Source organism: Labeo rohita, chromosome 1, assembly GCF_022985175.1.
Source record: "Labeo rohita strain BAU-BD-2019 chromosome 1, IGBB_LRoh.1.0, whole genome shotgun sequence".
Classification (NCBI taxonomy): Eukaryota; Metazoa; Chordata; class Actinopteri; order Cypriniformes; family Cyprinidae; genus Labeo; species Labeo rohita.
In genome coordinates this window covers 39,516,462-39,540,381 of record NC_066869.1, presented here as the reverse complement: position 1 = coordinate 39,540,381, position 23,920 = coordinate 39,516,462, and the positions used below count along the sequence as shown (strand labels likewise).

The window sequence follows — 23,920 nt, the reverse complement described above, 5'->3', positions numbered from 1 at the left end:
TTTTTCAGAATTCATTGATAAATATAAAGTTCAGCATTCATTTGTATTTACTGTCAGTTTTGATCAATGTAATACATTCTTGCTGAATTAAAGCAATTTTATGGCAAGTTACGTATTATTAAATATTAAAAATGTACACATATTTACAAACACTAGAATACAATGGGCAGGATTTATTCTGTTATTTTAAATATTTAATTAATCACTTAATTAAAAAGCTTATTTTATATTTACTATACTGTAATATAATAAAACGTTACCTGTGTTTATTTTGATGTACCTCAGAAAATAGCAAATGCAGGCTAACGGGAAATTATGAATTATGGTACTAACTCTTGTATTAACCTTTATCCTTTCAACATGCTAAAGCAGAAATACGTCAACTAGCAAATGACTTTACTAGTTAAAAATGCAGGTCGCACCCCGGTAAATCTTGAGATGAAAAAGCCCCATTCATCAATCTGAGTTTACATATTTACATACTCTCGCGATATATTCCGAGATCACCGCGCACGAGATTTTCGGCGGATGTTGATGTTTTGATCCGGATTTCTGTACCGTCGTTTCATTTCTCGGCCGTGCGATCTGCGTTATTGCCAATATTTGTTTAACGTGAGCGAAACACGGTCTTTCTCGGCGCTTCTTTCGGGAAGCACAGAGGCCGAGGCGGGGGGCGATGATGGAGGACTTTGATGAGATTTACGAGGAGGAGGAAGAGGAAGAAGAGGACGAGGACAGGGCCGCGGAGGAGCAGCTGCTCAAATACGCTCCGGACCCGGTGGTAGTGCGCGGATCCGGACACGTCACTGTGTAAGACACCCGGCAGCTCTGGATCTATTCGTAGATAGATTATCAATCACTATTGATCAAACCAAAGGCGTTAGGAGCACCGTGTTCGTTTAGAGACACTTGAGACATGCTAAGTATCATTACAACAGAATGAGAAAATACTGGTAGTGTCCCAGACTAGTCTCATAGACTAGTCATAGTTTAACAAACTAGAAAGCATTTGAAATGTTTAGATGCATATACAATGCTCCTAAACGCTGCCTAAAAAGTCGCTCAGTCGATTTTTGACAGGGCAGCTCATATTATCGTACATTTAAAGGGTTAGTTCACCCAAAAATGAAAGTCTTGTGGTCAGATTCTCACACGCTTGTTGTTCAAAACCTGTCTGACTTACTTTCTGCTTATCTTTCTGCCAGCCGCAGTCGTCGTTTACATTTTTGTAGGCTGTCATTTTTTTGTGTTCCATAGAAGAAAGTAAGTTTTAAAGGTTTTGAATAACACACCAGTGAGTAAAATAACGAAACCTTCATTTTTGGTGTCTAATACAGGTTTTTTTTTAATCTTTTTAGATACCACCAGTCTTCAAATATGACTTGTGCAAGAGATCCTCATACTAAAATTTGGTCATCTGTATAGTTTCTGATAAAAAAGGCTCAATTTATACTGTGAAAAATTATTTTATTCCAAATAATTATATTGTGGTATTTTTCTACGTTATTGTACTGTACTGTTAGATTTAGTATTTATTTACTCATTTGTTTACTTGCAATTTTTTATTTATTTTATTCAAATATTTATTTAAATCAACATTTGACCTCTGGTCTTGTGTAATAAAATTGCCAAATATACTTTACAATATAGAGTATTGATGTACAGAAGATATACAGTAAATCTACTTGTGTGTACATTTAAGTTTGAGAGACTGGATTTGAATGTTTTTAAATATTTTTTTTCTTCCCTGCAGGTTTGGACTGAGCAATAAATTTGAGTCTGAATTTCCCTCAGCCCTTACAGGAAAGGTATGTGTAATTCTAGTGGCTTCTTGTCTCAATGAATTACTATTAAATGCATAATTATTTACTAATCCAAATGAAAAGAAGTGAAAAGTGTTGTTGCTGGCATTCAGAAACAAAAGGAAATAGTTCTGTTAAAAAAATGAAATTCTGTCATTAAGTACTTAGCCTCATTTCGTTCCAAACCCGTAAGACCTTCGTTCATCTTCAAAACACAAATTAAGAGATTTTTAAAGAAATCCGAGAGCTTTCTGACCATAGACAGCAATGCAACTGACATGTCTAAGACCTAGACAGGTAGTAAGAATGTTATTAAAATGGTAAATGTGACATCCGAGGTTCAACTGTAATTGCATGAAGCTGCGAGAATACTTTTGTGCGCCAAGAAAACAAAAATAACAACTTTATTTAACAATTTCTTCATGCATCTTGGACTCTCATGAATGTATAGTGGAGACTGACACAGAAGAGAAGAAATTGCTGAATAAAGTCCTTATTTTTGTTTTCTTCACGAACAAAAATTATTCTTGTAGCTTCATAAAATTAACGGTGAATTTTAACAATGTCCTTACTACCTTTCTAGGCTTTGAACATGTCAGTTGCGTTACTGTCTATGCAGGGTCAGAAAGCTCTCAGATTACGTCAAAAATATTTTAATTTGTGTCTTAAAGATTTAGAACAACATAAGGGTGAGTAATTAATGACAGAATTTTCATTTTAGGGTAAACTATCCCTTTAATGCTGTTATACAATATTTAAGGAAATTTTTTGTGAAACGCAAAATGGGATGTTTAGCAGAATGTCCAAGTTACTCTTTTTCCATAGTAACTGGTTGTTAAGCTCCAAAGTGTGTGTATTACCCAATATGGCAAATGTAGCATGTAATTTTGAGGTTACACACGGGTTCTTAAATACTGCTTAATTTGTTCATTTGTAGGTCGCACCGGAGGAGTTCAAATCCAGCATAAACCGTGTGAACAGCTGTCTGAGGAAGGCTCTCCCAGTGAATGTCCGCTGGCTGCTGTGCGGCTGTCTGTGCTGTTGCTGTACTCTGGGCTTTAGTCTGTGGCCGGTCATCTGTCTGAGCAAGAGGGTGAGTTTGTTCAGAGTCACTTAAAGGAATGCTCCTCACTTAAAGGGATAGTTCACCCAAAAATAAATTCTGTGATTAATTACTCACCCTCATGTCATTCCAAATCTGTAACACCTTCGTTCATCTTCAGAACACAAATGAAGATATTTTTGCATAGACAGAAACGTAACTACCACGTTCCGTGCCCACAAAGGCAGTAAGGATATTGTTAAAATAGTCCATGTGACATCAGTGGTTCAACCGTTTATGAAGCTACAAGAATACTTTTTGTGCAAAGAAAACAAAAATAACATCTTTATTCAGCTATTTCTTCTCTTCCATGTGCGTTGTATTCGCATGCAAATATTCTCGTGGCTTCTTAAAAATATGGTTGAACCACTGATGTCACATGGACTATTTTATCAATGTCCTTACTACTTTTCTGGGCCTTGAACGTGTCATTTGTGTTTATGCAGGGTCAGAAAAGCTCTCAGATTTAATCAAAAATACCTTAATTTGTGTTCTGAACATAAACAAGGGTCTTAGGGGTTTGAAACGGCATGAGGGTGAGAAATTAATGACAGTGTCATTTTTGGGTGAACTATCCCTTTAATAGAAGCTTAGCTTTGTGGTATGTTGTCAGGGTTTAAACTTTCCATTGATGTAAGGTTTATTATGATAGGACAGTTTTTGGCTGAGATACAACTATTTGAAAATCTGGAATTTGAGGATGTAAAAAAAAAAATCAAAATGTTGAGAAATTCGTCTTTAAAGTTGTTAATATGAAGTTCTCAGCAATGCATATTACTAACCAAAAAATGTACAAAATATCTTCATGGAACATCTTTACTTAATATCCTTGATTTTTGACCTAAGAAAGAAAAATCTGTCATTTTACCCATACGATGTATTGTTGGCTATTGCTACAAATATACCCATTTAATATCAGCATATTAAAATGATTTCTGAAAGAACAGCTGACACAAAATTTGGAGTAATGGCTGCTGAAAATTCAGCTTTGCCATCACAAGAATAAAAATCTATTTAAAATATATATGTTAAAATAGAAAACATTTATTTTAAATAATAATATTTCACAATATTACTGTTTTTACTGTATTTTTGGTGATCATATGAGATCTATAAAATCTTACAGACCCCAAACTATTGGACGGTAATACACACTATAGAACATAAATAACAGGCTCTTTTCTAGTAATTTTACTTCTTGTATACTGAATAATGTGTCTTTTCTACCTATAGACACGCAGATCCATAGAGAAGTTATTGGAGTGGGAAAACAGCAGATTGTATCACAAGGTATGTTCAAGGTTGCTTGCTTGTTTGCGGTTTGTATTTTCCTGTCCGGTGCTAATTTTACTGCGTGCCCTCTGTTCATTTAGCTGTGTTTGCATTGGAGGCTCAGCAAAAGGAAGTGTGAAACCAACAACATGATGGAATATGTAAGCCAACTACAAACACAACCTCTTTTAGTAACACAGTGACTGTTTCAAGCATAATAAAAAGTGAAATACGTAGTTCACATTCATCAATTCTCTCTGTCCTATTTCTAGGTCATCCTAATAGAGTTTCTACCCAAGATTCCTATCTTCAGGCCGGACTAGCAGTGGCAGGCCAGAGCTCATCCCTCCAGCGTGGTCTTCCTGAGGTGCCTTTCTCCGGTACTGTCATGGTTTATCATGTGGCCTCGTCCTTTTTCCCTCCACACTCTGAGCAAGAGACTCACCTCACGTCCGAGCGCCACTCTCAGCACTCCTCACGAGAAAGCACTGTTTACAACCCACATACACACATACGCACAGACTCGACGCACACGTCTGGTGCCGTTCTGGTTCCGCAAGTGCATGAATACACACAGAGAGACCTTTACTGTCACATGACTACACGGAGTCTGCGAGGAGGCCACGGAAAGTTACTTCTGAAGCTCCAAACTGGAACGTATATCACACGTTAATCAGATCTCACAGTCTGCGCACTAGCTAAGTGACTTCCTGTTGACAACAACAACCATCACTGTGGAACGGATCAGTGTGGAATGGCTTGATGAAGTGACAACTGTAGAATTAAACTCTTTTATTGTATTCGTCAATGTTAGGAATGATAAATACGGATTTTCAGTTAGCTGAGAGCCAAATGGACACGGTCAATGCACAATACATAGTTTCCCATCTCTCCTTCTCACAAAAAGTTATCATCTATATACAAAGACAATCAAACACTGACTGTGCCACGCACCGTCTAGACTCTGACGGGACTTTTGAGTCTAGTTGAAGTCACGGACCTGATACGGTCCAGGTGCACCTATCGGTAGTGATGCAGCACAGATTAGATTTGTTTTGCTGTTTTTTTTTTTTTTTTTTGTCTTTTTTTTGTTTGTTTTTTATTCTTGTTTACTTGCTCAGTTTAAAAAGAAGAGCAGCAAATGTTTGGTTCTTGATTTGTGTGTGTGGGTGATTATTTCTGTCTGTCCCTGAGATATTTTGTTTGTTGTTTGGTTCACAAGTGAGACAAATAAACAGTTTTTTGGGGTTAAAAAGTTCATTATAACTATTATTGGGGTCAAACAAATGAAAAATAAAGTTCTAACTTTTTTTTTTTTTTTTTAAATATGAACCCACAAATATTGGAGTTTCTCCAGGGCAGAAAGACTTTTTAAGTATTTTTTCTTAGTTAGTTTGTTTTTTCATCTTTCAGTCGTGGGTCAGGTGTCCTATGCAGGCATTTTCTCTTAGTGAACTATATTTGTGTAAATGTGTCCAATTGTAGGTTAATAAAACAGTTACGTCCCAGTACTCTTAAGACAATTGGTCCTATTAGATCTCAAAACTTGAAATTTATGAAGTGTGTATGTGTGTGTGTGATTACTGATATTATTACTGAAATTACAATTCTCTCTTGTCTGATGTCATCCCAAATCCCAGGGACATCGTCTTTATTTTTCAAAAAATAACTTCAATGTATTTATGTACAATGTGTGTACAGAAATAAAATATGCCCAACTTGATTTTTGTTTCTTTTTTTTTCCCCATTCTGAATGTATGGCTATAATGTGATGTCTTTTTAAATTCAAATGGTTTGATATCAAATGAATTAACCACAATTACTGTGGTTTAGTCTGTCTTAGCAAAGCAAATCATTGCTCATACAGGGTGTCCGCAGGATTTTTAAGATCAAATTATGGCAAAAATGGTATCTATGTTCTCGACATGACCCAAAGAATATACTGAGACCAGTTTCATTACAATAGCCCAATATTTTCAAATGTTATTAGCATTATAACTTTTGGCCACAAGGAGACACTGCCCCCAAACTTTCTGAGTACTGTCAGGGCATGGTGCTAAAGACACATACCTAGTTTTGTAACGGAAAAATAACAAAGCGTAAATATAACATTTTACAACAAAATTCAAAATGGCTGACGTGGAAAAATCGGCTATGGTTCGACTTGGCATCTATCTAAAGAGACCAGTTTTGTGGTTTCTGGTCAAACCATTTAGAAGTTATAAGCAAAAATAGCAATTTTTTCTTATCACTTGACCGCTACGTGGCGCTGTGCCGAAAATGTGCAGGTAGCCTCAGGTCATGGTTGATATAACCATCACCAAGTTTGGTCTCAATACACTAAACTGTTGCGGAGATATAGCCTCACATCTATTTTTGCATGGTCTTCATCAAACTCATTTGTACATTATTCGAGAACGATTTGACTAATCAACAAAAAAGTTTTTGCTAGCATGGTTTGAAGATGGTCTGAGCCAATTTTGGTGAAAATCAGATAAACCATCTAGGATGAGTAAAAAAAACAAAAAAAAAAAATAGTTTTTTTGAATTATTAAAAATAGCGAAAAAACTTGACATTACAAATTTTAAATAATGGAGCCTTTAAACCATTTTTAAGAAAATGGATGAGTCAAAAGTATCGATTATTAAATGAATTTAAACAATTAATATCAATCATTTTAATTAAATGACAAATATATTTTACTGTCTTAATTGTTAAGATATTTATAATGCATTATTATCTTATTGGTCCACCAGTTTACATTTACATGTTTGCAGTAAAAAATATGGGTTAATTTTTGCTTTGGTCTGAATAAAAACAGCAGATGGCCTGATTAAAATTGCAAATTTATTCTCTGCCAGCAGGTGGCACTTTTGGAACGGCAGAAATATAGCTGTTTGTGAAATATGCAGTACACAAAGCAGCACAGCAGCTGACTTTAAATGGTGCAGCACTCATATTTATTCAATTAAATCATAGCTTTTTAAACTTTAATCGTCACATTAAGCTATATCGTAATTTTTGCCTTTCCATCCCCAAATTTAAGACCTCTTGAAATTATGATTAAGACTTTCTTATACCATTTAAGACTGTTTATGGGCTTAAATTTGATATAACTAAATGTAAGACTTTTATAGACTTTTAAAGACTTTTTAAGGACCTGCAGAAACCCTGTCATTGGGTGGGTTATGAATCTTAAGTATAAACAATGATGTAATGCATTCTTGAACAAAATGTGCTGCTGACTTAAATGATTTCTGCAGTTGTGATGATGAAATGAATGAAAAAAAAGTTCTGGAGTTAATTTTCAATTGAGTCAAATTCATGGTGTGCTAAAAACTCTCAAATACCATAACAACTCATCCACAATGCTAATGGAATTGGACCAATTTTTGAATGGGAAATCACTATTAAAATTGTCTTCTGGGGTTGTCAAACCTAACTGCATCCTTAAAATATTAAACTCTTGCTGCTACTATTAGATAATGCATTAAGCTGCACACAGTTTTTCAAAATAAAAATTGTCTTTACCTTTACCTTAAATAGGTGGAAAGTCAATGACAGACATCTCTTAAGACACATTTAGACATCTGTATTGTAAAAGACATCATTTACAGACAGTGATTCTAGACAGTAAAACAGTGTTGAAGCAGCTCTCATTCCTCCCATGTGTCTCCATATTTATTCTTCTTTTCTGTTTACCAAAAAAAGAAACACATATAAAGAATAATACATAAAAAATATATATATGTACAAGACAATATTATTACTTCATAAAGAAAATAACTTTAGAGTTAGCATAGTTTTGTTTATAAAGTTGATGAAATTATCACAGGTGACAGTAAAAATATCTATTTCAAATAAACGCAGTTCTTTTAAACTTTCTATTCATCAGAGAATCCTAAAAACAAGTTTCCACAGAAATGTTAAAGGAGAAGTCCACTTTTTAGAACAACAATTTACAGATGATGTACTCACCCCCTTTTAATCCAAGATGTTCATGTCTTTCTTTATTCAGTCGTAAAGAAATTATGCTTTTTGAGGAAAACATTTCAGGATTTTTCTCCATATAATGGACTGGTATGGTGCCCCGATTTTGAACTTCCAAAATGCAGTTTAAATGCGGCTTCAAACGATCCCAAATGTGGTTGTAAACGATCCCAGCCGAGGAAGAAGGGTCTTATGTAGTGAAACGATCGGTTATTTTCATTAAAAAAATACAATTGAAATACTTTTTATTCTCAAACGCTCGTCTTGCCTTGCTCTCGTTGAACTCTGTGTATTCTGGTTCAAGACAGTTAGGGTATGTTGAAAAACTCTAAACGTATTTTCTCCCTCAACTTTGAAAATCATTTCAAAATCATCCAACATTGCTGCAGAAGTTCCAACCCAGTCTTAGCAAAGTAAACATGCATAGAAGATCAAAAACCCTTAACAAAAAAGGTAAAACAGCGATATAGGACGATTTTGAAGTTGAGGGAGAACATGAGATGGGAGTTTTTCGACATACCCTAACTGTCATGAACCAAAACAAAAACAGTCCAGGCAGAGTAAGACAAGACCAGCGTTTGGTATTAAAAAGTATATAAATTGTATTCTTTTTATTAAAATAACCAATCGTTACGCTACATAAGACCCTTCTTCCTCGGCTGGGATTGTTTACAACCGCATTTGGGATCGTTTGAAGCTGCATTTAAACTGCATTTTGGAAGTTCAAAATCAGGGCACCATAGAAGTCTATTATATTTAGAAAAATGCTTAAATGCCACAAAAAACATAATTACTTTACGACTGAAGAAAGAAAGACATGAACATCTTGGATGACAAGGGGGTGAGTAAATTATTTCTAAATTGTCGTTCTGGAAGTGGAGTTCTCCTTTAACCAACAAAGGAATAAATTATATTTTAAAACATATTACTTTTATTTAAAACACATATAAATTGCTTATTTCTTTTCAGAAAGGGGCTGCAGAATTATGAGGTGTGTACATTGGACATAAAAAATGACTTGTTGCATCACAAATGATTATGATGTTGGTTAGTAGATTGTCGGGTCTCACCTCTCTTGGCTGGGATGGTCTCAGTTGAAGGCTTCAACTGTGTCTCTGGTTTCTGAGTTGTCATAACGTCATAGTTTTCCCTGTTCTTACTCCGCAGCTCCTCATACAGAACCTGTTTCTTCTGTACATCCTCCTCAATGTAAGTTGGCTCTGCTGGATTAGAGGGATGTGTTTAAATAAATACATTTTTGAGCGAGAAGCTAACGGTCTAATCGGATTCAATGATCTATGCTAAGCTATCATGCTACCGCCAGACCCGCAGATCAGCTGAATGGATTCGAAAACGGTAAAACTCAGCTGTTTAACTCTAGGGGAGTTGGAAAATGAGCCTAATTTCAAAAAAAGTGGAGTGTTCCTTTAAGGCTTTACCAGTTTATAATGTAGAGAGTGCATTAATGCATATGATAAATATGATAATTTAGAAAACTAGATGAGGTAGATAATTCTGCCGAAATGTAAGACATTTCTCAAATTAGAGCAATCGTGATTAATCATTTTTGAGCAAAATAATTGATCATCAGTTTAACCATTATTGTGCATCTCTATACAGAAGTTTTTTTCTGCAAACAGATGAAGGCACTTTAACTTACCCATAATTTGGGTGTCAGTGTGAGGTGCTGAGGACATGGGGTCACTGTAAGTGAAATCACTAGAATAGGAGAATGACTGATTCCTCTGTTCATCAAGTTGAAAGGCTGGCTCAAAATCAGCTTTGTTTGGATCACTTATTTCTGGGTGCTTACGGGTAAACCTGAAATATGTAAAAAAAAAAAAAAAAAAGTGGGCAAAATCCTCTTGTGGGTAGAGACAGGCACCAAACGACAACCATTTCTCAAAATATCTTCTTTTATGTTCCATATAAGTAAAAAGAAATGGAGGGTAAAAGGTGCATTAGGAGTTTTCAGGAATCCTTTGAGAATTTGGTGACTCTAGTGGCACAGAAATCACACACTACATCTTAAATGTTGGTTGGGCATGTTTGTGTGCATGTTGTGCTCACACTGGTGGTAGGTTGCGCTGTCTCTGTCTCAGTGCCTCCCCCAGTGGCGAGTTCTCCAAGCTCTTAAATTTCTCCTGGCATGTCTTCATGTATGACAACTTCCCTCCGAGGTAGCCAAAAACACCAGCAACTAAAACATAGATACATACTTTTAATATTCTGTCTATCAATTAGTCATCTCAGTTACAGTAATTGTTACTCACAAGCTACTTTGGGCAAAGATCCAAATCTTCCGGAGGCCGTAAGAGCACCTGAAACAAATAGATCAAAACATTTACACTGCTGTTTAAAAGTTTGTAGTCTATACGATTTTATGTTTTCGAAAAAAGTCTCTGTTTACCAAAGCTGCATGTATTTGATCAGATATACAATGAAACAGTAATATTATGATATGAAATATGATTACAATTAAAATATTTTTTTTGTATTTTAATTTCCATTACTTGTCTTCAGTGTAACAAGATCCTTCAGAAATAATTCTAGTATGCTAATTTAATGCTCAAGAAATATTCCTTATTATTATTAAGCTTGAAAACATTTATGATGTATTTTTCAGGATTATTTAAATAGAATGCACAAATGAACAGCCAATAGTTTGTCACTTTTTAAATTCTTTTGATCAATTTAATGCACCCTGGCTAATAAGTATTAATTGCAACTTTTTAAAAAAATATTAAACGACATAATTTTAAATGGTATTATATTATATTCCCCTGTTTTCACAGACATGGCTTAAGCTTGGTCCCAGACTAAAATCTAAAGTCTGAGCTGTTTCAAGTGAAAGAAACTTGCACTGACTAATCTTAAATTATATCAGTGCCTTATTTTTTTGGTCTCAGGATGCACACCAGTAATTTTTTTTTTTTTTTTCTAAAGCATGTAAATTACTTAAATATCCTAATTGAACTATGGCCTAATCCTGGCTTAGTCTAAGCCCTGTTTATATTATATTATATTATATTATATTATATTATATTATATTGTATTATATATAAACTAGAGTACATAAGTAGTAGAACCCCAGTGTATAACAACTCACATCACATGTCATCCTAAATGAAGTATAAACCCACCTCTAGAGATAAGGAACTGAGTCAAGGCCATGCTGATGGCAGATATAGGGAGAGCTGTATAAATGTAAAGACAAAAACATAATTCACTCATGATATCAATGAAACCACATGCATAATGAAAAGAAACACTGAACCTCCACTCACATCTGTACCAGAAGCTTTCCTGATTACACTCCCTGAACACTCTCCTCTCCTCCTCTGTGGGGATGTAATCAATTCCTACGGGACCCTACATACACATATTAATATAAATTATATAAAAATTATATATAATTATATATTTATTATTTTATTATTATTATAACAATTAGACTTAAAACAACGTACACTATTTTCTTGTTTTTTCATTTTGAACACCTCCAAAAATATCAAAGCGACAAATGTCTACAAACATGCTGTTACAATGGTAAGACAAGTGAGATGTAGCATGCATTCATGCATAGTTAGGTCTACTATACTACTATGAGGCTATAGAGACCAGCTGCATTCAGTATTAGTGCACAACCTGGCAACATCACTCTATCATTTTCCGTCTTTTTAGCTGATGTTTGGTACCAAACACACCATGACTGCATTTCCTGGCCGTTCAGGGTCCGGTGGAGACTGCAGGGACATTGTGCATCCGACGTCTTTGGCTGCAGTACTAATATATACAGTTTGTCTTCAGTCACGCTTACAAATGTCAAATCCACTGGAACGTTCTTCCTCGACTGTGCTGTAGGAGCTCACAGCTGACCAGCTTTCAGTGCCACCATGCGGTTTGACAGGGAATAGCAACAATTACAACTTTTTGTTATTTCTCAAAATGGTCATAAAAGATAAATTAACAATTTAAAACCCGTAAACCATATACTGACAATTTCATTTTTTTTTTGTCCTAATAATATGCTTTTCTTATTTTACATATTTTGATACCTTATATAATATAGAGTGTTATGTAAGTACGTGTGATCCCAGATGCAAATCATAGTTGAGCATATATAGACTTTGACTTATGAGCGTGATCTGTGGTAGTTTACCTCAACCCAGTCTTGTCTCGTGTGTTAGGCTTAATGCTGACTTTGCATTATGATGTTTTCCAGTGTGGAAGATTGCACCACTGTCTTCATTTTGCATATGACATTATAGATGATCAGGTCACTGATGATAAATCATAGCTTTTGTGACTGTGAGTGTTGAGCACAGATGAAAATGTTGTTTTGGGGCCTGTAACAGTTAACTTGTAGATTAGGCCCTTAATATTATTGTGTAACACTGCTTTCGTAGTTCACTCTTAGATAATTTGTTATTTATAGTGAAATTTGTCACTTCACCCTGGTGAAAAAACTGGTCCTTTGCTGGTTTATGCTGGTCCTTTGCTGGTTTAAGCTGGTCCTTTGCTGGTTTATGTTGGTCCTTTGCTGGTTTTTGCTGGTCATGTTGCTGGTCAAGGGCCAGCATGAACCAGCAAAGGGCCAGCATAAACCAGCTAAGGACCAACATAAACCAGCAAAGGACCAGCTTAAACCAGCATCAAAACCTACCTAACTAGCATTCCAGCATCAAAACATACCTACCAGCATATGCTGTTTTTTTCACCAGGGCAGGCAGTGACATCACTTCAAGGAGGCCTCAATTTGCATAAACAGAAAGATCTGTATACTCTATTCTATCTCATTATCAGTGGGTTTTAAAACTGGTAGTTTTAGAAGTGGAGATAACTGGATTGAGAACAGTTGGTGGCTCCATTAGTCTAAACTGGGAAAATCATTTATTCAATCTAGTGATCGATCACAATTGTATTGCTTCCCTTCTGTCGCTTTTAAGGTCACAGGGTCCGTCTGTTTGTATGCAGACTAAAAAATGGGTGCAGAAACTATTTTCACTAAGGTATTGCTAGTAACAATGACAGATGTTATGTATTATGTACTATTTATTGTGGTTTAGCAGCTTATGCTACTATTGAGGCATGCGGTCACAATATTCCCATTCAGTATTTTAAGAAGTACTGTAACTGTGTCATTTAGATGCAAAAAGTGTGACATCTATGCCTTATTTCACATTTTATTGCTATAAATAATACGTATTACTTTCATTTTCACAAATGAAATTAAGACAAAAGAGTTGCTGCCTACCAGTGCTTTTCAAACCAGCAGGGAGCACTGCAGTTTCACTCTTTGGTCACAACTTCCTCTTCATACTTAGTTTTGAAGTCGGGAAAGAAAAACTAATGAGAAATACATCTGCAATGCGGACATGAATTCTTCTGCATAAAGTTTGATTTATAGCTATTTATTATATTCTGTCTTATAGCTACTAATATGACATTTTTATATATAAATATATTAAAAGAGATAGTTTCCCCATTGCTCTGCATGTGATGGACTGGCCATCCTTTTAGATTATTTCCCTGCATAGAGCCGAATAGGCTCCAGCATTTTCGCAACCACAAGTGGTTTAGAAAAAGGATGGCTAGATGTTTCCCCTGCCGTCATAATAATGATCTCATTCATTCAGAAACTGATTGTCATGTGATTCAGTGCAGATGCAGGGTCAGCAGGAATGTTCATGTATTGATCAGTGTCCTAGATTCAGGGTTCACACACACACTGGTATTTCTATCATTATGGGGACATTCCATAGGCATAATGGTTTTTCTACTGTACATACTGTATTTTCTATCCCCTTATTCTAACCCTCCAACTAAACCTACGCCTCACACAAAACCCTCTGCATTTTTAGATTTTCAAAACACTGTATTCTGTATGATTTATAAGCTTGTTTCCTCATGGGGACCCCATAGGATCAAAATAATTGACATTATTCTTTTATATTTATTGAAAACAATACATGCCAGAGGTTTAAATATGGTGTATCTTCAAGAGGGAATTCTAGGCTTTTTGGTGATACCCATTTTTGGGGAAACAGACTCTCCAAGTTCATTTTATGGAAGATAAACTTTAGACAAATTATTTTGAATATCATTAGCTTAGTAAATTTAAATTAAATTAAATTAAATTAAAATTGTAATGCAGAAATTTCTTTTACAAGAAAGGCACAGATTTGTTTTATGCTTTCGGTACTCAAATATATTGTTACCTGTCATGGAGATGCAGGTGAATAGTGTACAAAAAATCATTTGTATTATTGTGATACTATTATAGTTTTTACTAATATTTTGAATTAGATTCTATTTTTTATTTTTGCTGAAGTTTCTTTCGGTGCTTTTGTAATTTTTTTTTTATATCTATAATTTTTTATCAAAATCAAAATCTCAATCTGTGTCAAAGTATCTGATCTATACTCAGTGGAAGTACTTTAAAAATACATATAAGTATAAATTAGTACACTGTAAAAAACAAACAAACAAACAATTTGTTGAGTCAACGTAACATAATTTGTTACCTTAAGTTCAGTCAACTTAAATGAGTTTAGTAAGCTTGAAATGTTAATTCACAACTTAGATATTTGAGTTGACTAAACTAAAAAATTGGTTTGATAAACTTAAAAGCTAGGCTTGTTGCCCAGCGGCCTTAACATTTTAAGTTGAATCAACTCAGATATATAAGTTTTACACTTAGTACAACTTAACATTTCCAGTTGACCAAACTTTTTTTTTTAAAGGCAGCCAGCAAACAAATATTTTAAGGTGACTCAACAAATTGCTTTTTTACAGTGTACATACTGGCCGTGTATAACTTTTTTTCTGTGTTAAATATATATAAACTTAAATATACTTTTGTATATATACAACGTGACGCAAGGTACATCATGGCACATCATGAAACACAATTGCACATTAGTACTTCCATAAACCAGATACCTTCACACAGTTATCTGATGCCACACTCGGACACTGAACCATGCGCATGAATGGGCACACACATACACGCACACACAGACACACTCCTTTTTCCGAGTGTTATCACTGACGTGGTAAACCTTGGACAGGGGAATCCTAAGTGATCCGCCGGGGGGCTATAAATGTGTCTGACTGAGCAGAGGTTGAACTGAGCCACTCCGAACAACAGCAGAATTTGAGACAGATCACCTGGACACGTGTGTCTCACAGAGTGGTCTCCTTCAAGACAAGTGCTTCTGTTCATGCTGTAGTTTGTTCAGTGGAGATCTGAAAGTAACAACCTTGCGCTTGGAGCACTGAGACAGGTAGAAAGGAATTCAGAAGTGTTTGGACAGCACTTCAGAAGCCACAGGCAACCTGACTACAACACAGGTGGGTGTTTTTATCTGTGAAAATGCCTTTAGTCAGGTAAAATTATGTTTTAAAAATATTTAAATATTAATATATGTAGTTAAAATGCTAAATATAATCTTATTATTGAAAATTTATATTTTAATTAGTTCATTTAATTAACATTTCTACACTTATATACCAGTAGCATATCATTTATTTATAAAGGTTATGCATAAAAAGCAAATACATATGTAAAACAGTGAGAATTGCAGTTAAATGTAATGTAAAATAATGTAATGTACAGTATTTACATGACATAAATATACATTTTAAACTGCATATGAAAATAGTATAGTTATTCTAATTCTTATTAAATTATAGCATACAGATTTCATTATTGATTATGTCAACAGACTTTAAATTCACCCTAAAATAACCTGTTGTGCAACAGCATCGTCATCATTTCATTCGTTCTAGGAAAATGTGAAACACTTCTCATTACTGCAACCAAACAGTTTTACACAACAGCATCCAAAGATGTAATCTGTTGTATCACTGTCGTATGAATTTTGTACATATTGCCAATAACTAAGATGAGCCACAATGCCAGTCGTACTCTGTTCATTGTCAGCGCTGAAGCCAGAGTGGAAATTATTTGGCACAGAGCAGAAATCAATATAAAACCATGTGAGTTAAATCAATTGAGGAAGCTCTGATTATTGTGATGCTCTGTGCATTGTGTCCATTTACTTACAAAAAACAAATATTAAATAAATAAATAAATAAATAAATAAGTAAATAATAATCAAATAGACACTTAAATTTTGAAATTCTGATTTTTTGAATTTCGAATTCCTAATTCTTATAATCTATAATAATCTGAATTCTGAATTACTGAAATACTATTAATGTATGTATAAGTATTAATGAATGGTACATATTTATCTTTCATATCATATCTTGCTATTTTTTTCCACACCAATAAAACAATTACAAAATAGTAGTTAGTGTTACTCTTTTATCTTTATAGAACCTGACCGGACTATGACTGACAGTTATTAATATGGGTTTATTAGAGAGCATTACCTTTACATTTGTACAGTAGAGAAGATGCCACAAACAATTACAAACTGAAAAGGAATCAATAAAACAGTAACATAACTATTTATATTTCACAGACAATGGCACCACGACCAAAGCAAGAGGAGGAATCTGAGGAGAAGCCAACAGAAACACTTGACGGTATGTACGGTGAATGTGTAAGTTTAAACTGCATTTGTGTATAACTGTGAATCAAAAATAGAACCTGTTTTATTAAAGCTTTCTGCTTTTCTCAGTTCCCAGAAAGAAGTCTCTTACTATGGCCCCTGTTGCATCCACAGCATCTCTAATTGAAGATGATCCTTGGGACATGCCTGAATTGCAGGACACAGGGGTTAAATGGGCAGGTATGCTGAATGTTTGCGCTACCATATGCATATTTGATTTTAACCCTATAAAGTGTGAAGTATCATATTGGATACACAAATATTTAAGGCCTATCTACCTATTACTACATTCTGACTGATACATCATTTTTCCATCAAGTTAAAGACCTTTAACTAGAAGATTTGTAGAAACCCTTTTAGGTTGTGGTATGTCTTTTTGCTGTGAACGCTTTACCGGTGTTGGGGAAAGTTATTTTTAAAAGTAATGCATTACAATATTGCGTTACTCCATAAAAAAGTAACTAATTACATTACTTACTTTTTATGGAGAATAGTGAATTACATTACTTTTGCATTACTTTTTTTTCACCTGAGCTGGGCTTGCTTATACATTTTTAATAACAAAAAACAGGTTTTATTTTTGTCAACTTTCACACCAAAAGTGAAATTACTAAGCTTCCGCTTGCAGAAGTACCTTTGCACCTTATTCCAAATTTCTCTCTGAGAGCTGTCAGTGAATTAGATAAAAAGTACTGAAAAGTAACTTTAAAAGTAAAAAAGAAACTTAAAAAGTAATTTAAAAGTAATGTGATACTCTACTAGTTATTTGAAAAAAGTAATCTGATTACATAAAAACCCCAACACTGCTCTTTACTGATTGCTAGTAAATGTAAGAATAACTTTGATATTGTTAGTAATAAAAAAACACTAATTGAACTTAAGCAGCTTAGGTTTACTTAGAGAAAAAAATGTATCACATATGATGTTGCATTTCATTATTGTTTTATTATTATTATTTTAAATTTCATTTATAAATAGCATATTTTTGCTCAGTTTGGGCCTCAGAATATAACTTAGGTCTTTCTTTCTTACTTGATGAATGGTTTTTCTATTATTTTTCTCTTTAGTCTTTACAGGTTAAATATGAAATAATATTTACTCATTTTCTCTCTTTAATTTTTTAGAACTGGACACCAAAGGGAAGGTCCTAAGAGTTTTTCTCACAGCAGCAAAATTTATTCTCCTGCTTGGTTTGCTCTACACATTTGTTTGCTCACTGGACATCCTCAGCTCAGCTTTCCAGCTTGTTGGAGGTATGCTTTAAAATACTGTAAATAACACACTAAAGTACAGTTTTTAGTGATTCATTTTCAGGTTCAAATGCATTGGTTTCTTGGTGCTTTAAAGGGACAGTGCACCCAAAAATAGAAAGAAATCAAAAAAGATTTGTTGGTTATGTGTAACAAAGACGTGTGTTTTCTCAGGTAAAGCCGCAGGGGACATTTTCCAGGACAATGCAGTGCTATCAAACCCTTTGGCAGGCCTTGTAATTGGGATGTTGGTAACGCTCCTAGTCCAGAGCTCCAGTACTTCCTCATCTATTGTGGTCAGCATGGTCTCCTCTGGATGTGAGTATTAAATCAAACTAATAATGACTCAGAATTACGACCAGACATCAAAAATGAGGATGATTAGGATTGTGAAAATGAATAAATCAATGCATCAATCTAAAAATGAAAATTGTCTGTGTTTTTAGCCTATTTTTGGAGCACAATATGTGACCCTGGACCTGGATATAGCCAACAATACATTATATGGGTCAAAATATGGATTTTTCTTTTATGCCAAAAATCATTAGGATATTAAGTAAATCATGTTTTATGAAGATATTTTGTACATTTCCTACAGTAAATATATCAAAACTTAATTTTTAATTAGTAATATGCATTGCTAAGAACTTCATTTGAACAACTAGGTGATTTCTCAATATTTAGATTTTTTGCAGGTTCCAGATTTTTAAATAGTTGTATCTCAGCCAAATATCGTCCTGCCCTAACTCCTTATTTAATCAGCTTTCAGATGATGTATAAATCTCAAATTCAAAAAATAACACTGGTTTTGTGGTCCAGGGTCACATATTTGAATAGAACTTGTTCAATTGATCTGAATCAGGATTTCATACTTGATAACATGATTTAGTAAAGAATCATAATCAAATCACATAATTGTCAAAGCAAATCTTGATGTAAGCAAATTCCACTTTTAATAAATTTGAACTTCTCAACAGTGCTGGATGTGAAAACTGCAGTTCCTATTATTATGGGGACTAACATTGGCACATCAGTCACAAATACTTTTGTAGCCATGACACAAGTTGCTGACAGGAACAAGTTCCGAAGGTAAGGATAAGAGTTCAATATCAACTTTATAATATATCATGACTGAACACATGAATCAAATTACATGAATCTGCATGAATTCACTTAAAGGGTTAATTCACCCAAAATTTCTGTCATTAATTACTCACCCTCATTTTATTCCAAACCCGTAAGACCTTTGTTCATCTTCAGAACATCAAATTTCATAAAAAATTTTTTGGCTGAATTATACCTTCAAAGAGACAGTTAACTCAAAAAGTAAAAATTCTGTCATAATTTAGATTACTCGAGTGGGTAAATAATGACATAATCATAAACCTCTTCGTTTTAAAGATTAATATTTCATTGAGATATGACTCTTTTTGTGTGTGTCCAGGGCATTTGCTGGAGCCACTGTGCATGATTTCTTTAACTGGCTTTCTGTCCTGGTGCTTTTGCCACTGGAAATCGCCACAGGTTACCTGGAGAAGCTCACAGACCTCATAGTCGAATCATTTAATATCCAGAGTGGAGAAAATGCACCAGACCTTCTGAATGTTATCACTGACCCACTTACCGACTCTATTGTTCAGGTATGTATGAGCAGGTGTGTGTGTGTGTGTGCATGCATGTAGGCATGTATGAGTTGTCGATGTGTTGAAAAAAGCCAACATTAATAACAGGACAGGAAGAGAGTTAATCACTCCACGCAAACACTTAAATTGCCCTTCTGTACAGTACAAAGTTACAAGGGTTGCTGTTTACAAAGAGCAAGACAGATTAGTAATCTTAAACTATGTAAGAGCTTAGAAGTATTACTATGAATAATTTATATTTTAAATGTATTTTTTTTAAGCTGGACAAATCTGTGATAAGTGGTATTGCGACTGGAGACCCTGAAGCCAAAAACAAATCTCTCATCCTGGTCTGGTGCAAGACAGCCTCAAACACGGTAATTATACTAATCAATTTCATATGGAAAGAAATGCATTTTTGCAGACATATGTGAAACTATGATTTTCTGATATTTCTGACAACTGACAGTATGTTTTTTTTTTTTCTAGACTCTCCAGAATGTGACAGCATCAAACTGCACAGGCTTCCCTTGTTGGGAATTGAAAAATGTTACAGAAGTTATAAACATCAAAAAATGTGAGTTAAAACTAAACAGCAATGATTATGCTAATGTAGACTAATGCACTAAACAAGCAGAAACTAAAACTCATCTGTGGACTCTCTTTATTCTAGGCAATCACATCTTTGTGAACACGACCCTTTCTGACCTGGCGGTGGGTCTGATTTTGCTGGCTGGGTCTCTGCTCATCCTGTGCACTTGCCTCATTTTAATTGTGAAACTGCTCAACTCGATGCTCAAGGGCCAGGTTGCTATTGTCATCAAGAAGATAATGAACACTGGTCAGCATCCTTGAGATATTTTAGAACAAGAAAGCAGATTTAGAAGTTAAAATGAGCAAAATGAATAAAGCTGGCTTTTAAAATTTACTATAGACCTACTATATTTTGTGTTGGCTGTTATACATTGTTATATATGTAAAACAGAAAGAAATATATAAATGTATGTTTGTTTTTTTTGTTTTTGTACGCACAGATTTTCCATTTCCATTTGCATGGCTGACTGGATACATTGCGATTGTGGTTGGCGCAGGAATGACTTTTATTGTCCAAAGCAGTTCTGTCTTTACCTCGGCTATAACGCCTCTTGTTGGTCAGTACAACCATCTTTTTACTGTCTTTTACTGTTAAAGTATTTACTCACTCTCATGTTTTTCCAAACCCATATTACTTGATTTCTTCTGTGGAACACACAAAAAAAAAAATCTAGAGTAAACCCTCAAGTACAATTTGTGAGAAAAAAAAAAATTATGACAAATTTATTTAAAATTTAAAATTTTAATTTATCTTAAATAATTTAAAGTTTTTTTAAAAATTGGTTTTAGTTTATTTAGTTTTAATTAATTTAGTACTTAAAGTTAAACTAATGTTGCAGCTAGCTGAAATTACATAAGCTTAAAATTTCATATTTCAAGTAACATTTTTTAAATGATTTTAGTTTTAGCTTTAGTTAATAACCCTGATTTATCTACTGTACTTCTCTCATGAATGTGCCAACAAGTGCAGGACAACTTAAATTTCATTATGTCATAACAAATCATATGGACTGCTTTTATTTAACCTTTATGCTAGTTTTGCAATTTTCTATTTTTTTAAACCCCAAAAGTCACCATTAATTGCAATTAAATAAAAAAAAAAAAAAAAAAAAAAAAATGTTTGAAACGACATGGGAGGGAGTAAACAATGCCATCAGTTTTTTTTTTTTTTTGCTGTGAATTAGTGGAAAATCTGCTTAACTGTCTTGAAGAGAAAAGAGAAATTTTAGACTCAAGTCCAATTTGTGAGGGAAAAAAAAAAATTTTTTTTTATGTCTAATTTATTTTAAATAAATTTTGAATCTTCATTTTAAGATTTATTTATTGTTTTTAGTTTATTTAATTTTTATCAATTTAGTAATTAAAGTTAATCTAATGTTGCAACTAGCTTCAAATTTCACATTTCTAGTAACTTTCAAGTAATTTCAAAAAATGATTTTAGTTTTCGTTTTAGTTAACAACCCTGATCTGTCTACTGTACTTCTCTTATGAATGTGCAACAACTTAAATTTCAGTCTGTCATATGGACTGCTTTTATGAAACTTTTATGCTAGTTTTACACATATATATTTTGTAACTTTTAAACCCCAAATGTCACCATTTATTGAAAGTATATGAAAAAGAAAGTCAAAAATGTTTGAAACAGCATGGAAGAGAATAAACTATACCATCAGTAGTTTTGATTTTTCTGTTGCTTGCTGCCTCTTTTTTTATTTATTTAGCTGTGAATTAGTGGAAAATCAACTGCAAACTTCCTTTTTTTTCAAAGAACTTCCAACTGCCTTTTTTAAAATGAAATGTTTGTTCTTTTTGGTTTCAGGTATTGGCGTTATAAAAGTTGAAAGGGCATATCCGCTTTCCCTGGGATCCAATATTGGAACAACGACTACCGCGATTTTAGCTGCCATGGCTAGTCCAGGGGAAACGCTTGGAAATTCATTACAGGTTAACATAACATGCAAATATATTCAACTGTGTTCACACCGGCCCAGTCCATAACCTAATGGTGCAATTCTTCTCTCCATTAGGTTGCCTTGGTTCATCTCTTCTTCAACCTCTCTGGGATTTTGCTGTGGTACCCGATCCCTTTCACACGTTTCCCCGTTCGAATGGCGAAGGGTCTTGGTCACATAACAGCTCAATACCGTTGGTTTTCGGGCTTTTACATCATCGTCTGCTTCTTCATTTTCCCTCTAGTGGTCTTCGGCCTTTCTTTGGCTGGTTGGAAGGTCCTTGTGGGAGTTCTTGTTCCCATAGTGGCCATTCTGCTCTTTGCAATCATTGTTAACATTATACAGAATCACAAACCTCAGTGGCTTCCTTCCGCTCTCCGTTCTTGGGACTTTCTTCCTCTGTGGGTCCACTCTCTTGAACCATGGGATAGAGTAGTTACCATAATGGCCGCTCGCTGCTGCTGCTGCTGCAAGTGCTGCAATGTCACAGAAGAAGACGAAGAGACAGGAAAAGATGAAAATAAAGACCATGAAATTGAAATGTATGACAATCCGACAATGACTGATGAGATCAAGGAGGCCAAGAAAACATCAATCAGCTCTGAAATCCTCAAGGCAACATCTTTCTAGAGTGAAACATAGTATCATTACTGAACATATCCAACCCAAACTATATCAGTGGACTTTGGAGCAAGAATAAAAAGGAACCCGATATTTAATTTAACCATTTATTTTTATTTAAGTCTTACATTTATTTTGCTTCTTATATTGAAATTTTTATACAAAGATGCTATTTTGTACAGGATATTGTAAATGTTATTGATAAATGCTCAATTTAATGTTACATATTATAAGATTTTCTGATTGTTCTGTTATTTGAGTAAAGCATACACTTATTTTTAATACCTCTAAGTTGAAATAAATGCAAGCTAACACACAAAGTATAATATAAAATGTTTTAAACCACTGTCCTCAATTGAACTGTTTTCCTTTTATTTATGTAAATTTTATATTCTGTAAAATATTGCCATGATTTTACAATATTAAACAGTAATTTCTTGCAGTGAATTAATGTATTCAGAATTTTAACAGTGTTACAAAACACAGACAGTTGCACTGTGTTACAATGAGTAAGGCTGACTTTTAAAGTCTAATAATAATATTGTTCAAATGTTTTACTGTACAGTACAGAAATAATGTAATCTTGTATAAACAAGAAGAAGTTAATATTGTTAATGTTGACACAGATATTCTGAGACAGTTATTATGAAAGTCTCTACATCTCTGTCATATCCTGCTCTTGTTCACTTCAAAGTACATTTCATGTAATTGTGATGAAATTAAAAATTTGTGAAAATATAACCATAAATATTACAGAATGCACAACATGGATATATTCTCCTGTTGACTTTAAAGCCACTGTATATTGTCATTTAATTGTGATCAGTTATAGAAATACTACAGTAAAAATTACTGTGAAAGTTTTAAATATAAATCTGATTTTGGGGTCTATACATTTGTATTTTATATGTAAATGTATATATATATATATATATAGTTTGCAGATGCTTTTTTAAATTTAGTTACTAAATTTATCTAGTTATCTAATATTGCCCACAAAATTATATATATGTGAAAGCTTATGAATCAAATGAGAAAGCCTAGCCTAGTCTTTTCTGAACACTGCACAAACTCACATTGCTCACGTTGATTGTCCTCTTATTCTCCCTTCTTCAGGGTGTATATGCAT

The 23,920-nt window shown here is 34.0% G+C and overlaps 3 protein-coding genes across 4 annotated transcripts; 2 read left to right on the top strand and 1 right to left on the bottom strand.

Moving 5' to 3' along the window:
• The first annotated feature begins 519 nt into the window (after positions 1-519).
• Positions 520-5,899, top strand: chic2 (cysteine-rich hydrophobic domain 2). Its single transcript, XM_051117965.1, has 6 exons — positions 520-810; positions 1,754-1,808; positions 2,740-2,895; positions 4,138-4,194; positions 4,278-4,337; positions 4,449-5,899. Exons 1-6 carry the CDS (start codon positions 677-679, stop codon positions 4,497-4,499), a joined length of 513 nt encoding a protein of 170 aa, XP_050973922.1. The 5' UTR covers positions 520-676; the 3' UTR covers positions 4,500-5,899.
• A 97-nt stretch (positions 5,900-5,996) lies between these two features.
• On the bottom strand, positions 5,997-12,040 carry LOC127170149 (OCIA domain-containing protein 1). Of its 2 annotated transcripts, none has more exons than XM_051117946.1 (8): positions 11,875-12,040; positions 11,455-11,539; positions 11,311-11,364; positions 10,441-10,488; positions 10,238-10,367; positions 9,828-9,988; positions 9,238-9,387; positions 5,997-7,871 (listed from the first exon to the last, which is right to left on the bottom strand). In XM_051117946.1, the coding sequence occupies exons 1-8, from the start codon at positions 11,923-11,925 to the stop codon at positions 7,834-7,836; spliced, it is 717 nt and encodes a 238-aa protein (XP_050973903.1). In that variant the 5' UTR covers positions 11,926-12,040; the 3' UTR covers positions 5,997-7,833. The 2 variants fall into 2 exon arrangements, with proteins under 2 accessions (XP_050973903.1, XP_050973910.1); XM_051117953.1 differs by having other exon boundaries at positions 9,238-9,390; positions 11,875-11,971.
• Positions 12,041-15,294: 3,254 nt separating this feature from the next.
• On the top strand, positions 15,295-23,580 carry slc34a2a (solute carrier family 34 member 2a). Its single transcript, XM_051115446.1, has 13 exons — positions 15,295-15,523; positions 16,663-16,726; positions 16,822-16,932; positions 17,877-18,005; positions 18,177-18,320; positions 18,980-19,091; positions 19,447-19,642; positions 19,906-20,001; positions 20,114-20,201; positions 20,298-20,465; positions 20,659-20,775; positions 22,038-22,162; positions 22,246-23,580. Exons 2-13 carry the CDS (start codon positions 16,666-16,668, stop codon positions 22,798-22,800), a joined length of 1,902 nt encoding a protein of 633 aa, XP_050971403.1. The 5' UTR covers positions 15,295-15,523; positions 16,663-16,665; the 3' UTR covers positions 22,801-23,580.
• The last annotated feature ends 340 nt before the right edge of the window (positions 23,581-23,920 follow it).